The sequence below is a fragment of the Epinephelus fuscoguttatus genome, linkage group LG6 (assembly GCF_011397635.1).
Source record: "Epinephelus fuscoguttatus linkage group LG6, E.fuscoguttatus.final_Chr_v1".
NCBI lineage: Eukaryota > Metazoa > Chordata > Actinopteri > Perciformes > Serranidae > Epinephelus > Epinephelus fuscoguttatus.
The window spans coordinates 23,218,343-23,235,990 of NC_064757.1; the positions used below are offsets into that span (position 1 = coordinate 23,218,343).

A 17,648-nucleotide genomic window follows, 5' to 3' on the forward strand; every position below is an offset into this window, starting at 1 on the left:
AGCTGAAGGTTGAGTCATTGATAGTTGGTAGCATCTACAGCTAGGCAATGAAGTGTTCTCTCACCCAGTGGAAATCTCTCCATGTGTTCTTATTATTATTCTGAGTGTTTTGCAGGCCTGTAAAACCTCCTTTAGAGCTGCACCGCCATGTGAGATTCCACATCACTTTGATAATCACTTCTCAGTGAGGTATGTCTGTGTTTCTGCTCTGAGACTGAACATGAAAACTTTGCCAGTGTGCACAGACAGTTGACATTTTACTTTTAGCTCTCCCTAGTTACAAATACACAAAGTCCCCGCACACCTTGTATGCATTTTTAAGAGGGGTCAGAACGCAGGGTCAGCCTCTGGAGCTCCTGTGCTCATCATTTTTAATTTTTCAAATATTAATGCACATAACTTAAGAGTACTTTAGAGACACCTCTACAACTGCTCTGTGAAGGCTCTTTCTGGTTTGATGGCTACCTTCATGGCTCATTATCTTGCAGCGCTGGCTCTGGGACAATTAACATGATGGATGACTATCTTGCTGTGCTTCAGGGTTACTGACCCATGGATCACAATTTTTCTAAACCTTTCCCGATTATCAGAGTTTTCAATGAGAGATGGTGACAGTAACTCAACAGTGAGATCAAAATACTTCAACCTGCTGAAACTAGCTTGCTGAGTTTTGTTGAGTCAGAATTGTCATTGCAACATAATCTAATATTATAATAAAGTTAATTTGAGATAGAATCCACCAGAAATTAATTGAGAATGCTTCTTGGATAAAATATGCATATGAGAATATCTGTATTGGATGTATTAGCCAGTGAATTAAATATCTCACCAGTCAAGGTATTACATTTCTCAACATAACATTGTCCATGATGACCTGATACAAAACAGCCAGAGATATGGGAGTGCTTCCACAGGATAAACAGTATAGTAAAATCTCTAATAGTTGACAAACTTGTGTCATCTCATGGTTAATAATACCCTAGTAATGAGATAAATATATTTAATTATACCACCTGTGCATCAGTGAGTCAGTGCATGAATTTTATGCACGTCACACAAAGCGGAAAATCAAATTCTGTCATTTAAGTGGCCATATCTTTAAGATTTCAGACATGGTTCATTTACTGACACAAGTGGTTGCCATGACAGCAAGTTTGGTTCTTCATTTTAACATATATTTACATAAAGTTTTTTGCTGGACCATAACAGCAGGTCCAGTGAACTCTGTCCATGTCCTGTTTAGAATTAAAAGCCAAGTTCCAGACATAGGTTTTGACCCAGTTTTGTTTTTGTATGTTTCATAAATCATGAAGAAAGAATTTTGAGTATTTTGAAGATACAAAATTTCTCCACTCAGACGCATATCGTTACAAATTACATTTGAATTATCCTCAGCCCTGTCAAATATCAAATTACAAAATAGTCAAAAGAGATTGAAATGTGTGTTTTGAACACAACAAACAAAAATACTGCCCATCTCTGATCACTCCACACACATAGTCAAGATAATGACATTGTGTACCAGAGATTCTCAGGTTGAAAGATAATAGCTCAGAAAACTAAAAATCACTCCCCCTAGTAGATTTCTCACAGTGAGTTTGATGTTTAGTTCCAGGTTAATATGTTTATTCAGGTCTTACTTTGAGTTTGATAATCAGTGATCCAGATTTATTTATTTAGGTATTCATATCTTTGACTGAGATTTTTAGTTGGACAATTATCCAGTTCCTAATTTTTTTTTAAAACACTGTAATTTTTTTGCGCAAGACGATAGGGGAGTGGGCTGTTGGCTTTTTCCTGCTCCAAACTACCATGACTTTATCGCCCTTTTCAAATCCGCCATCAGGCAACCTATACCTTTTAGGTGAGCAATAATACTGCCTCTCAAGGATTTTTACTGTATTATGTCCATGTGTTAGTTCATGAGCAGCTACTTTAAAATTGTGAACACAAGCAAATCATTTAAGACTTGAAGATGTGCACTATGTTGTGGAGTTGAAGCTGATATCCTGCTGTCATAAAGACATGCCCCCCTTTTAAAATACTAGTATTGTCTTACTAAAATTCAATAAAATGTTAATTACAAAAAAAATCATTTTCATTTATTTTTATCCTAGCCCTGTTTTACCTGAACCAGGGCAGCTGTCAACAGACCCTCCTCACAGCCTAAGCAGCTGTTTGCATGCATGTAAATTAATACTTCATGTGTGTGAGCATGAATTCAGTTAATGTATGCTCACTGATCTTGCATACATGCTTTTAATCGTTGCCTCCCAGTAATCAAAACTCTCATAAATGTAGTGTACATTGGACAATGAAGAGAATCACTGCAGTCTGTTTGAGACAGTAAACACAGGCTTTACGTTCACTAGCTGTAATTCATTGTCTCTGTTGAGCAACAAACTTTTTTTTATTACTGCAGTAATTTCCTGGAAATCCGTCACAGTGACTGGACTGGTATAGATGAGCAAAGTTAGTATTCTGAAGCTGTAGAATAATTAATGACCTCAACCTTCAGACTGTAGAAGTTATGTAGTAAGCAAGAGCCATTTTCCTCTCACAGGTTTGATGTACCAGCTGGGAATTCATAAAATTTACTCAGCACACCAGAATATAAATCTACAGCTTAGTAGTCAGCAGTCTGATGTTTTTTCTTTTTGTCTATCCTAGCATATTGTTAAATGTTACAGGATTAAAACTCATTGCTTAGTTGCTGCAGTTTGCTGTTAATCTTTTCTTTTGTTGTGTGCTGCTTTCTGAGAGTGTTCGATTGGATACAGTGCCAGAGCTGTACTGCAGAGCTTTGGGGACAGTGATGAGTTGCACTGCACAGTTTCTCATTTGCTTGTGGAGAGCTGAGCGTCGTGTTACTGGGTTTAACCTGCTGTCTCCTCTGTTTGTCTCCTTGTGATGTATCTCGGGGGAGGTATGGAGCCAGTTAGCAATTACTGGCCAGGATTACACTCCACCTCCTTTGAGACACATCTTCACTCTCCATCTACCTTGTTCCCCTCTTCTGTTTCTGATATACTTCTTATATATTCTCTTTCTCCTGCACACTCCATCAAAACAGTCAGCTGCAAAACACGGTACATCAGTGCTGAAATAAATAATTTCCAACCACAGGTACAGACTCTCTCTGTGGTCTTCAGACTGGGTGTATTAAGGCTGAATAGTTGGAATCAATATCTGATAATCATAATTGCTTAGCATTATGTATGCAAAAGCAAAAATCTGGACCCTTGAGTGATAAAAAAGTGATGTGGTGTAACAAATCATCTCTCACCTTTTCTTGGGTCTTAACAGGTGTATATCTGGTTAAAGTCAAAAGGATAACAAAGCACTGTATTATACTGTATATAACAGTATGTTATACTTTAAGTTACATGCTTATTTGGCACACATAGCTTAAACTCGTGCAGTTCAATACAGCAGCAGCAATAAATTATAACTTCACGATGGTTAAATGTTCAGTTTTTTTTAAACTGATTTCCAATATTTTGTCTACTTTATTTATATATGTGAGGGTAAACTAAATATTCGAAAAAGTTCATCATAGTATGATTCAACAGCACCACAAACCACAGCCTCAAAAGATGACAATAAAGTTAAATGAAAACACCCCACTAAAGCAGTTTTGACAAAAGCTATAACATTTATGAAGCTAGGATTTAATTCTGTCTCCTGGAAATAAATTGCAATAGCAAATAAGTTTTGGAGGAAACATAATGTCGCCGTAATTAAGTTGAGGAAACTTTGTTAATTAACATATCTGGCAAGTCATACAATGTTGATACAAATGTCAACGTATTTTATTTATTTGCTGACAGTATTCGTTCCCGCAATGCAGTACCTGCTCATATTTTACGATTATGTTTAGGTACTCACAGCACTTGATTAAAGTAAGAGAAAGATTATGGATTTGGTTTGACAGAGAAAAGTCCACAGTGACTTGAAAGTCGTGACACAAGGTGTGTATGTTATATAACATTTAAACTAAAGTTTCTGCTGAAGTGGCATGAAGTCACATCCTGAGACTCAGGATGTGAATTACGATCTCTTGTGCAGATTTTCCCTCACATTCATTTACTTGTGGCAGCCCACCACGATCAAAACGTCTTCCACCACATTTTGATTTTTAATTTTTGGAGCTGGAGCATTAATTAGATGTGCCATCGGAATATATATCCCGGTCAGTTATTCATTGCATCACACTCACAGTGCAGAGCATACTCTGGGCACAGGCGGAGCAGCAGAACGTCAGGTGCAGGGAAAGTAAAACTTAACTGTTCACTGCTACTGAAAACAAACTCCACAAACTGCTGCGGGAAAAAGAGTTCTGCCTACACTGCATTCCTGGACTCGCAAAAACCTTGGAATTTAGAGAGGACACACAGGAAAGAAAAGAACACCCCTGTTAGCTACTGCCACATATAGATTCAAATTCTGTGGAAAACACTGCTGGTGTCACAGTTGTGTGCTTCATATGCCCATCAGCTGTATGACTTTTGTATGGTACTAAAATGCAGCACTTCCCCAGAAAAAAACCTTAGCCTTGTATTAGTATTATAACGTTATATACAGTAAGTTAGGGCTAGAACTAACAGATGATTAATTTGTCCATTATTTGTGGTTATTTGGTCTTTAAAAGGTCAGAAATTGATGAAAAATGCTGTTTAGTGTTTCCCAAAGCTCACAATGATGTCCTCAAATGTCTTTTTTGTTCACGACCCAAAGATATTCAGTTTATTGTCGTCAAGGAGTTAAAAAAACCATGGGCGAGGAGATATTAATCATGGCAGTGCACCGAGATGTCTTCCGGCAGAGCTGCACCGCTCTGCACAGCAAACGCAGCAGGTGGGTATTGATGGACGGCGGAGCACATAGCAGATAACCAGCGAAATCAGAGAATTTTTACTTTTTCCCCCCCAAAAATTACTTAAACCCTTTAATCGATTATTAGATTAGTTGGCAATTAAATTACTAGTTGACCACTAATCAATTAATTATTACAGTTCTAATATAAGTACTACTATGTAATTCCTTGGAGATAGTGTAGGATTTATTGCAGGGCTGTTGTATTAGACTGCATTATTTCTAGCTAGGTGTATCTAAACTGGCAACTGTATTCAGTATGCATTGTCTTAAGTCTTAAAATGAGCTATCTATTGTGTGCGTGAGATTTTGTAATGACATAAAACTCTAAGGATAATATGAATTCTGTATAATGACATAAATCATAGAAATGATGTTGCTGTTGGCGTGTTAATTAGCTCCACAGTCCACAGCAGCACAGCGACACAGTGAAATGAATAATAACCATTAGAAATAAAAGCAAGTTCTTTGCTGAAAAACTTCTTAATTTTTCTGACACTAGTTTCCCCTCTGATTAAGCCTTTTATTATGCTCAAATACCTTCTTTAATCCAGAGGGGCAGGACGTTTCACCCTTGTGCTCAGCTGCTCGACGTTCACGTCTTTCTGCCACAGGGTAATGTCTTGTCAGCCGGAGGCCTGGCTCCACTGATCTGACAGCCAGTCCTCAGGGACCAACAAAGAGATGAGCCCTGACAGTGGGAAGGCAGCGAGACTGCTGCTCTCCCAATTACACTCTCCCACATCTTATTGTCCTGCTTCCTCTCTCCTGCTCTCTCCCTCGCTCTTTTATGCTCAACACTGAGATGCAAAATAAGGATGGAGTGAAGGTTAAAGAAGCTGTGCACATACCGAGGTTGGATGGAAGATGTATGTGTGTGTATGTGTTGGAATGTTGAGATTTGATGAGCTGTGACCTGTAAGCTTGTATCCCTGCTTGCCTCAGACACAGATATTTGCTTAAATTATATCATCATCCTCTGAGTGGGAGGGTTCAGTGGAGAGACGGTGGGAACTGGGAACAGGCTTTCATTTGTGTCGATGCAGGGTGTTCTCCGAGGTGGTGGACTGTGGGGGAAGGGGGGAGGTAGACCGCCCTTGAGACATGACTTGCGTGGTAATGGGCTCCTGGCCTTGCCTCATGGTGTCGACTCCGCTACGGAGAGCCATCCATCCACATCTGTTGTTGGGAAGGAAAGGGTTGGATATGTGAGGGGGCGAGCCAGGCAGTGACACTGATGCACAGACAATATAGACAGGGTATTTATTGACACAGGTTTATTGTAAAACCCAGTCTTCACTTTTTATTCCACGGTTGATAGAAAATATTTAGCTTAAATGGTTTTCATCTCCAGTGATCAAACTTGTACAGTAGTGCTTGACATTTTATCGACTCTATATGGATGTGGCTCAGTGAACCAAAAAGACATTGCAGAAAGGGCGATTCGGACATACTTGTGGAGGCTTCATTTGAGATCGAAGAAAGCATCGTGTCCTGGTTTCTCCTCCTTGTCGAAGGGTGTCTGAACAGTAGCGCCAACAGCTGGGATGTGTGTTCCTGTGGCTCACAACTTGTTTCAGCGAGATTTAGGGAAGAGAATTAGATTTGCAGGCGACGTGCTGTAAGCTGAGTCTCCTCTAAACAAATATGCCTTGGTTCATGTGACAGTTTATTTTTAAGTGGCATTGCTTGGAGCTGCTGAACTCATTGGCAGAATGAGGGTAAATAATGAGAGCAAGGCTTTACTGCAGTGCTGCAAATGTCTTCACTTAGCCATGTATTTTAGTATATCCCAACTGTACATCATCATCCAACATTGGGGTAAAAAATCATCTGTTTGAGCCAATTTTCTGATTATCTCTTATCATATGACAAATAGGTCAAAATATCATTTGTATTGACATTTTTTTCCTCTTCTTCGAAAATGTTAACTTTTTGATGACTCATTTTGAAGGGGCGTATACATACATTTATCCACTCAAATGTGATTTGGAGCAAGGTTATTGCTGCCTCGTGGGAGAAAATTCAAACCACATCAACTTGCCAACTAACGTATCTGTTTAAAGCTGCTCTGCCATCATCACACTTTATCAATTTAAAGCTTATTTCATTATCCTCTCCGACTCCCTCTGAACTTACACGCATCTTTCTCTGTCTCATGCTTTCCTTTGCACTGCAGCTGCCCGTCTCTCAACACACACTCCAGTCAATTTTCTGACTTTCCATCGTCAGCTTTTTTCCTTCTCTTCACCTGCGTGTCTCTGCAGGGACTTTATTGAAATCCAGTGTAATTTGATTCCTGTTCTACCGCTGCCCGGTAATGGGTGGATGGATTTCTGATCTGTGTTCTTTTTAGGGTTTGTTGTCACTGTAGCGCTGTTGGGTTGACCTTTGGCTGCACTGTTTTGTTTTCGTCTGTCCCCTCTAATGGCACAGACAGATGTGTCTCTCTGAAAACCTTTTCAACATGTTCACACGTTATCTCTGAGGCTGGAGCTGGGTGTTTGTGCTGCTTCTCCCTGTCTGAACTTTGGTTACCTGTGGGTGAAAATGGATGCCCAGGAATGCAAACATGGTGAGAGATTTTTTTGTCTTTGCCTCTCCCCTCTCTTTGCTCACCTTCAGCTAATGTCTTTCTACTCTCTCTCCACTTCAATCATCTATCAATGTATGTGATACTAGAGTACAACAGACTTTTACTAAACACATCCTTTTGTGTTCATGTCTGACATGGCTAATATTATCGTCCAGTTGCAGTTTATGTGCATCATCTTAAAAACAGGCAATGCTGCTGACACTATGTGCTGAGTGTGTTATCGGGCTGTACTGCAAACAAACTCCAGCGACTCTGATCGTGTAGCCATCAAAGTGAAGTAAAAGGAAGTGATATGTTTACCAATAAATCACAGAAATGCTAAAGATGTGTTATGAGGCGTTTGAATCAAGGCACAGCCACGCCAACAACTCACATTGGTATGTTCAGGTAAGTGCTAAACATTGGCATGCTAATATGTTGTCAGTGACAATGCTAACATGCTGATGTTTAATGTTTCAGCACGCTAAGATCCGCTAATTAGCCCTAAACTCAAAGTACAGCTGAAGATAATGACAATGTCAGTGGTTTTTTTGGGTATTTGGTCATAAAGCACCACTGCTACTACACTATTGGACAAATCATAATTTTGACCTGATGGTGGTGTTAGATAAGAGGAACAACCAAAATATTACAATTCGTCCTAAGGGGGGGCATGACGATCTGAACCACATTTTGTGACAGTCCATCCTATAGTTGTTGACATTTCACTAAAAACACAAATGTCACAAATGTAAAAGTCAGAGAGGATCAGCAATGATCAATAAAGGATTAATAATCTGGGGACCATGAATATCTGTCCAGAATTTCATAGCAGTTTAAAAATCCAACCAGTATGTGTATGTTTATCTCTTAGATGAACTTGTCCACAATATTATACAACAAAAATAGATTTGGCCAAGTGGCTGGTTGTTGATACTGTTGCCTTACAGCAAGAGGGTGGGGAGTTTGCACGTTTGCCTCGTGTCAGTGTGGATTTTCTCCAGGTCCTTTCTTCCTTCCACAGTCTGAGGGTAGGTTAGGTTAATTGGTGACTCTAAATTGCCCGTAGGTGTGAATGTGAGCATGAATGGTTGTCTGTCTCTATGTGTCAGCCCTGTGAGGTCTGGCGACCTGTCCAGGGTGTACCCCGCCTCTCGCCCAATGTCAACTGGAATAGGCTTCAGCCCCCTGTGACCCTAAACCAGGAAAAGCAGTTACAGATAATGGATGGATGGACATCATAATTGGAGCGTTGTTTCTGGATGTCAAGCACCAGCCCTTCTTTAAGGTGCTATATGCAAAATTTAGAGCATTAACAAAGCAGCAAACCACTGTTTGCTATGTCAAGACATAGGAGAGTAATTGCGTCCTTAGCAGAGAATGAAGTCACGCTCACTCTTTGTGTTGTAATCCAAGCTTCTCTGTCTTTTGTTGCAGTAGACCGTCTCTGTGTGTCTGACAAATGGGCTCACTATTGGCTGCCACTCTGCACTGCGCTCATACTGCATTTACCGCTGATAACGTTGTCTCATCCCCCGTTGGTAGAACAGTTTTGTTAGGAAAGCATAGCGCCCATCAGCATTGTTGTTAGCACCGTTAGCTGCTAGCTGCTAGCTCAGCCACCTCCATGTTGAGAGCCATGTGCAGGCAATCCCAGCCCAGACTCTGAATCATCGATATGCTCTGAATGTTGCACACAGCTCCTTTAATGACGAGTCTTGTGGAGAGATACCTCTGGGCTGCTTGTTTCTCAGTTAAGCTTGACGTTCCAAAGGTCCGTGTCAAATGTGAACTCAGTATACTGCTCTTACATGATGTAGTCCTGAGACTGCCAGGTTACCAGCATCCCCCAGGCGGAGATCCATGTTATACTGGCATGGTGTAAATAGGCTTGACAGGGTGATAGTCTCTTTCACTGTGAGGTCACAGCCAGCTGCCATGTTCTCAGGAGAAAGTGTTGCTGTAGTGCTGCCTCTCACCAAGACTGTGACAGTCTCTCCTATCAGCTACATAACAGACCTTTTCAATGTGACAAAGCATGCTCTGTATGGAGGAGTGTAGAAGACAGCAGAACAGTAGTTTCTAAACATTAGAAGGTCAGCAGGGTGGATTAGAGGGTTGAGAGACTTCCTTTCACTGTTGCATAAATATATTTCCCTTGTTGAGATAAACACTGTCCTTCATTTTCCTTATTTTTCTCCATGTCTTCCTGCTCCTTCCTCTTGTCTGTCATCTGTTTTCATAGTTTTAGCAGTAGCCGAAGTTTTATACATCACGGCTCTGGTGGGATTGTTAGGATGTGACTGCTTTTCAGCATGCCAGAATGTGTCCAGAGTAAATATGCCGGCGTTAAAGCTGCTTCTTTTAATTCTTTCCAGCCATATGGGCTTGTTTTTTTAGCTGTATTCATTAAAGCAGAAACACACAAACACAGATGCTTTCATGTTGGGAGATATTCTTCCGTGTGAATAAGGATTTGATTCACAGGTGTGCAAATATTTCTCATCCTCTTTAGTTCAGAAAATTTAGGAGGTCTGTTTTCCTTTTGGATTTCTTCTTTTTATGATTTCACTGGGCTGTTTATGGATCCTGGTATTACCCTTGGTGTATTTCTGTCTTCTGTGCGTGCGCTTGTGCTTGCAGTGTGCACATACATGTGTGTAAAGGAGGGCTGACGCTGCAACACTGTTCTCGTATGATCTGTTTGAGCTCAAGTAACCTCTCTTTAGTGACATCATTGTCAGAAGAAAAAGAAAACTTTTCTACATTGTTTTTGTTAATGTTAAAGGTTTGTGATTGGTGTACTCACATGTCCCAAAAATCCCCTCTTGTTCAGGATGGTATATATGTGACCTCTGACCTCTCTCTTCCAGATGACTCGGGGGACGAGGAGCCTACGTCCCAGTCGGACCGCAGCGAGATTCAGGGCACCCTGAAAATACTTGTAAGCAAGCTCGATGACCTCAGCACATGTAACGACCTGATCGCAAAGCATGGGGCGGCCCTCCAGCGTTCCCTGAGTGAACTCGAGGGTCTGAAAATCCCCGTCGAGGGAGGGGAGAAGATAAAAGCAGTCAATGAGCGTGCCACCCTCTTCCGCATCACTTCCAATGCTATGATCAATGTAAGTAGCTGGGACAGACCACGTTACATGACGCAGTAGCAGTGAACGTGCATGGGCATGACTAATGTGACACTAACACCAGTCAGCTATAATACCCTGGTTGGTGAGTGACGAGAGATGAGAGATGAGATCACTTTACACTGTGACATTTTAAACAGGTCAGTGAGTTTCAGGCTTTAAGAAGCAGTTTCAGACTCTGACAGATCCTGTAAAAACTACTGCAATTAAACCATTTTCAAGTTAAGGTTTAAAAATGACAATCAGAAACTAAGGCACGTGACACACCAAGCTGACTGTTGGCTGTTGGTCGATATTGGGCTGTAGGTGAGTGTCTGTCGCCCTAGTTTGTGCAGTGTGTTGTGTCCCACGCCGTTAGCACTAGTTGACCATTGATTCTGCACTGGAGAAAGTGGAGCCTGTCGGTGAAATGTAAGAGGAATGTAAAACAAGCAGCTAAAGTAAAGACGAAGAGATGCTGAAACAAACTTGGTATATTTTTCTAGCCACTGTGCTCAGTTCACAGTCATTTGTCTTGTTGTTCGCTAGCACATGGTAAATACGATGAAAACAGACTACTGCCACCAGCGGGTATGGAGAGTTGTTTCCTCTCATGCAGGCGCAGACTATACATGCTAGTTGGCCACTGGCTGTAGTCTTTGTGATATGTTTTTGCTGAGAAACAGGCAATGTAAGGTGACGCAAAAGTCAGCCTTTGTCACCACCAGTTCTTTCATGTTGGTTTAGTGTGTCAGGGTGGTAAGCTGGTAGAGGTGATGGTGGTTCCCTGTACCCACAGTTAAAGAAAATGTCAGCTTATTTTTAAGTACACCAACATCTACGCTGTCAAAATAGGTCAGGCAAAGTCAGTTGTATTTATAAAACCCTCAATCATACATTGACAATTTCGGCTTTATATTCCGTACAGGATACGTGAAACTCCATCCTTAGATTTTAATGTAATTGCAAAGTAAATACCTCCTGCCAAAAAAATGTAAAAAAGAAAAGGACACTTCTGGAAGAGCCATAAAAAACCCACTCAAAATAACACCTTGCAGTTCAACTTGAACTTATCACGTACACTTAAATCAACACAATAACAAACACCGCTTAGTTTTCAGCTACCACCGTGTGTTGGGTCCGATGACCAGCATATGCTCTACTGTATCTGGCCCCTGTCCATTCTCCTCAATGGTAAACAGCATTGGTTGTACAGTGTGTTAGTAGTGGACAAGAGTTCAGGGAGAGTCGAGGTCCTGAAGCAGTGATACTAGATATGATAGTGAGTGGGGGTGGGGGTGGGGGTGGGTGTGGGGGACAGGAATAGCCCCTGCTTCCCCCATTTAAACCCTCCACCCTCCCCTGCATGGTGAGAAATGTCAGAGACCTCTGGACTACAGTTAGACAGACAGAGAGTCAGACCTGCTCAAATGGAAACAGGACAATCATACGAGGTTGGTCTTTCTGCCTGCTCCTCTCTCTTCGTGACTTTGATAGAGTCGGATATTGTTGTGCTAGTAGAGTTATTTTTGCTGTAATGCACACTTGTCTGTCTGGCTGTTAGGTGTAAAATAATTTAGTCAGATTCAGTCATGGTTAAACTGCATGTATTTTGACTTTAAGTTTTGAATTGAAAACAGCCAGAAGAAAATTATAAATCCTAATGCTGAAGTATGAGCTAATACAGCTTGTTAAGAGACTTGAGTTACAATGTTATGATAAAGAAAAAGAAGCTAAATCTAGATTGCACTGAAATTATGTGAAAAGCCGTTGCTCAAAATGATGAGCCCTTTGTTTCTTGCTGTCATCCATTTTCTTTATTAATTGTAATGGGAAATTGAAAGTTACTGGACAAGCAATAAAATAGACCTTCTTGGATTGCCGAACTCATTAAAATGCCATTAGGTTTGCCAAGAATGTGCTCCTAATGAGAAGGAAGTGCTGCCACAAACTCTGTAGTGATTTTTGGTCTTGTAAATGGCTCCTTTCAAGCAGAAAGCACTGCAGGATTTGGATTTCTGCAGGCATGTTACCAGCCACTGTTCAAGTATTTACTTTTACTGCATGTAAAAAGGGGTTAAAGGAATGGTTCACCCTAAAATAAAAAAATGCATATTTTTTCTCTTATCTGTAGTGCTATTTATAAGTCCAGATTGTTTTGGTGTGAGTTGCTGAGTGTTGGATATATCAGCCATAGATATGTCTCACTTCTCTTGAATATAATGGAACTTGATGTCACTTGACTTGTAGTGCTCAAAGCGCCCAATAAATTTGAAAAACTCAACAGCAATGACTCTCAGGAAATCATAACCTGGTTATGCAAGATAATCCACAGACCTTACTGTGAGCAGTTTCATGTAGGACAGGAAACATGCATCTTCTCATGTACAAGAGGCTCGTGCTTGAGACAGCATGAGATGTGAACATTAACAGCGACCTCCTTGGCTGAGGTGTAACATTAGCTAACTCAGTGGTGCTAGGTAGCAGTAGGATATAGTTCATACATACAACATACAACTGCTAACAACACAGCCTGTGATTATCTTGAGTGACTGGGTTATGTTTGGATAGAGACATTGCTGTTTAGTTTTTCAAATATATTTTTTTGGTGCTTGGAGCACCACTAGCCAAGTGCCATGTAATTTATTATGTTCCAGAGAGGGCAGACATCTCAACAGCTGATATCTCCAACACTCGGCAACTCATGTCAATACATTCTAGACTGATAAATAACACTACTGGTAAGAGGACAGTATGTGGTTTTGGCCATAACGGCAAGACACCACTGCATGCTCTCTGTGATCTGACCCTGGCCCGAGGAGAGGGTTGCATTAGTTCATTTAGTGTTGACGTAACTTGTCACATCAGTCAGTTAACTCAGACTCTTGCCTGTTTGTATGTATGTGCATTTACACACCTACCAGTTTATGTTTGTATGATTTAATCACATGAAACTTAACTCAAGTTCATTGCACTCTCTACATCGTTTTTGATTTTAAAAAAACAACAACACTGATGTCTTTTGATGCCACCTCTTACTCACATGTCCCTTTAACACGCACATTCACTTTTCTTTAGCCTTTGTCAACCCTTCTTCCTCCCCAAACGGAAGTCACATGCAGTCTGCGTTTGCACCAGAGACTCAGCATAAAAAAGTGGAACTGTTATTTTTTTAAGTGGGTGTTGAGTTTCATATCATGGTTGTGTCTGAGGAAGTGGACCACCACGTCACATGTACTTCTAACGTTTAAAATGAGGCTCAGACAATGATGTTCAGACACCACTCATTCAAGACCGCTGGAGGTAGGAGTTTGATTGGAGGTTTTTACTATCAGATATTTCGCGTTTTCCAGACATTGGAGTCATATTTTAAAACACATAAAGCCACAAACATGGTAAGAATGGATAATATTTCCATGCTATTGACATATAATTAACTTGCACCATTATCATACATATTATTTTGAAATGTTATATGTTGATGTTTGAAACCTCGGTACTTTTTAAAAAAATTAGTAACAAGATGGGCATAAACCATCTCCATTTATTGTTTTATCTGGCTTAACAAGTGGAAATTGTTTTTAATTGGCTAGCTTTAACACACAGGATCATTCTACACTTGTCAATAATGGTGTGGTATCTTGACTTTTGGAATAATATCATACATTAAGTTAGAAATTAGTGTTACTCGAGATCATGTCAAGCTAAATACATTTATAATAACTGCAACAAATATGCAAGGATCAGTGAACAGTCATAGTAGCTACATGTACAGCATTAAACATTGATGTTATTGCACTGTAATAGTTGTGCATGGCTTTTCTTAAGTTGTAGTTTCAGCTCGCAGTTTGTATTTTTTCTGTTCCTGGTTTCCCCACTCTCTGTGTTGGCCAGGTATGTGGAAATGTCAGTTAGGATGTTTTGCAAGACAGCCAGTTAACTAATATGGTGACTACTGTATGTATATGATGTTAGAGTTAGATAAAGTTAAAGGATAAGTAATAATGATTATGGTAAAATGGTACAAAAAATAATAAGCTTTAATTTAGTTGCTTAGTAAGATTAAACTTGATACACCTATTGAATATATTTAGACATAGCCTGAGTGAGAGAGACACTGATATGCTGCTTTTGGACGGGGGCTGAAAAGGACTTTTTTTATCAGACAGATAGGTATCCTGCTGTCTGGAAGCAAATCAAGGAAGGAGTCAGGTGTTAGTGCATCCTTTTTTTCTCTCGCTGCTGCCTCAAAGTGATATTGCACTCCCACCAGCCAGAGAACACAGATTATTGGAGTGACACATTCATCCCTCCGGCTCGCTGCCTGCAGCCACAACTAAATGGTCCAAGTTAACTCTCAACAGCTCCTCTGACGCTGGGACCAGAGAGACCTTTGCTGCAAATACTGAGAGCACCATATGAAATCATGTGCTATTTCGCTGTTGTGCGAAGAACAAAGACGAGCCCCCACAGAATGCTACAAAAATGCTCGACTGCGATCAAATAGTTTCTAAGTGATTTATCAGAAACCCCCCTCTGAGGCCCACTCTGTCATGTGACATTTCATCATGCATGTTGTCAGCTGTGCAGTGTTATTTGGATTCACTGACCTTTGAGCGCACTACGAGGCAGCGCTGTCAGACAAATGCTGACATGTAATATGTGTTTGATCTGAAGTAACCTCTCGGTAAAAGCAAGGCAGCAACAATGATCCCCCTGCTGGACTCAAATATAGTCTGCTTTGTAATCAGAGTTTTAACCTCTAGCTCATCACTCACTGAGGTTTCCTGTGTTTACACTGCACTCCGAGGCACATTTGACGCAGCAGGCAGACCCAGTAAATGCCCTGCAGACAGCTCATTAACATATTGATGACTGCTTGAAACAATGGTGATAAATAACCTTGATTACAATGATTGTTACTAATATCTTTTTCCATCCCAGTGTTCTCTCTAATTTTATTGTAAGCTTTCAAGAAAAAATATATCCTAATGTTTTTATTAGTATAGAATTATCTGTTGACTCAAATAAGGGCAGAAGCTTTCTTGAAGGTTTTATGATTTTAATGTTTTTAAGAGGGTGTAACTCAGACTTGAAGAGGAACCAAAGGAGCCACTCTATTTTGAAAATCCCCATTAAATCCAAAAAGCTGAGCGTTTAGTCATACTGTAGCAGGTGGAAAGTAAGTTGTACCTCGTTGAGAATGATGAACAGCAGATTTTTGTAGCAGATGTAAATCCATTTTCAGACTGTTTATTGTGGAAATTAAACTCTAAGTGCTGTCTGTTTGTTTATGTTCTTGTTTGCGTGTGTGTCCCCCAGGCATGTCGAGACTTCTTGGACCTGGCAGAGACTCACAGCAGGAGATGGCAGCGGGCGCTGCAGTATGAGCGAGAGCAGCGTACCCACCTAGAGGAGACCATTGAGCAGCTAGCCAAGCAGCATAACAGCCTGGAGCGAGCGTGGAGAGAAGCACCCACGCTTGTTTCCACCACACCCAGTGCCCCAACCGCCAACAAGGGTGAGACTGACTATGTGTCTGTGTGTTACTTACTCCTGTGGGCTTAAGTGTGGACCTGACTGTACCAACTAAAAGCCATTTTGACCTCAGGCTCAGTATTACAGACACTTCTCATGTGGAGGAAGGGTTTTGTAACTTATGTCAGAAGGTTTGGATTATCAGTGATTTAGAGATGGTAATTAGTTTCACCAGAAACTTAAGGTCATGTGGTTTCTTCTGTCAGTTTGTCCCTCTATTTGTTTATTTTCTTGTTCGTTTGCCCATAACCAACATCTTTAAAACAAATTACCAAGCAGTTACAACATTTGCTGTGCACATCCAGCCTCCAAGAGGAAGAAACCTATTGATTCTAGTGACCTCATGGCTTAACCTTCAGTGTCAGACTGCCCTCCCCAGAAAAATGACAGCACTAATCAATACCAAAACAGGAAGTGGTGTGACTTTCTTACAGCACAGCAACACTGCACAGCTCTGTCATTTTAACTTACAGAAGTTAAGTTACAGAAGAAAGACATGGTCGGTGGATAGGCATACAAGCATTTGTTTTTAAAACTGTTGAATGGGGTGCCCATGGTTTAGGATTTAAAGAGGAACTACCTAAATTAAAAATTCCAATATGTTATTTCTCTGACTTAGAAAAGTTTAATCAATATTTGTGAACATGAGCTGCCCTCGCTCACAGCCAAAAACCAGAGGATTAAGTCTAAAACTTTTGATGTCATCAAGTATGAAGTCTGGGGCTGCTCCACAGACAATGAATGGGAGACTTTTGTTTTATTATTTAGAATATTTGTTTCCTTTCTCATACCCAAATGACCTTTATTCTATAAGTGTTCTCAGCTGTGAAACAGAAAATGTACCCATATACCCAGATCATTCCCCAGGGTGCTCTCAATGTCATCTAGGACATCTTTCCCAATTCATTGTGAAGCAGTTCCGGACTTTATACTTGATGACATCAGATATTTGAGCTTTAGCACTCTAGTGTTTGAATTTTGGAGAGTGTTGTTCGTGTTACTACTATTTTTGAACTGTCTGAGATCGTAGGATCAACATGTGTGAATTTTGAAAATGGGCATAGGTTTCCTTCAAGATGCTGTCCATAAACCCTAACATCCCCAGTTTGTGTCTCCTGTCATCTCTCTCTGCTGTCTGTCTTTAATGCCCCCCAAAATACCAAAAAAGCAAAACCTAACCCCCAAACAAAACCATAGAGTTTGAGTTACTTCTCCTACCAACAGTCAACTTTGGTTTCCTTTAAACTTGAAGGTTATCTTTTCTTAACAGTAAACAAGTTTAAGTTGCCTACTGCTTCTGGTCTGGCGCCTGGTCGCTACCTTTTTACAAACCCCCAACCTGACCTGAGTGCCGTTGGGCTACATGCCCATATATGCCCTGAACACAGCAAAGTAGTATTAAATAGAGAATATGATGAAAACCTGTTATGTAACAAAAACAAAAAAACAGTACTTTTTGTTCATACTGGCGGTTGTTTAATGACTGAAGGTCATAGTTTACCATTATTTTTAGTAGAATCACTTTTCATTAGAAGTACT

The 17,648-nt window shown here is 40.5% G+C and overlaps 1 protein-coding gene across 3 annotated transcripts in view; it reads left to right on the top strand.

Moving 5' to 3' along the window:
* Nucleotides 1–17,648, top strand: part of osbp2b (oxysterol binding protein 2b) — a 56,993-nt gene that overhangs the window by 24,466 nt on the left and 14,879 nt on the right. For 2 of the 3 annotated variants that reach the window (XM_049578186.1, XM_049578187.1), the window contains 2 exons: nt 10,324–10,574; nt 15,894–16,092. In XM_049578186.1, the coding sequence (XP_049434143.1) occupies nt 10,324–10,574; nt 15,894–16,092 (450 nt within the window). Of the gene's footprint in view, nt 1–7,325; nt 7,451–10,323; nt 10,575–15,893; nt 16,093–17,648 lie in introns of those variants that run through there. The other variant, XM_049578188.1, reaches the window with a different exon arrangement.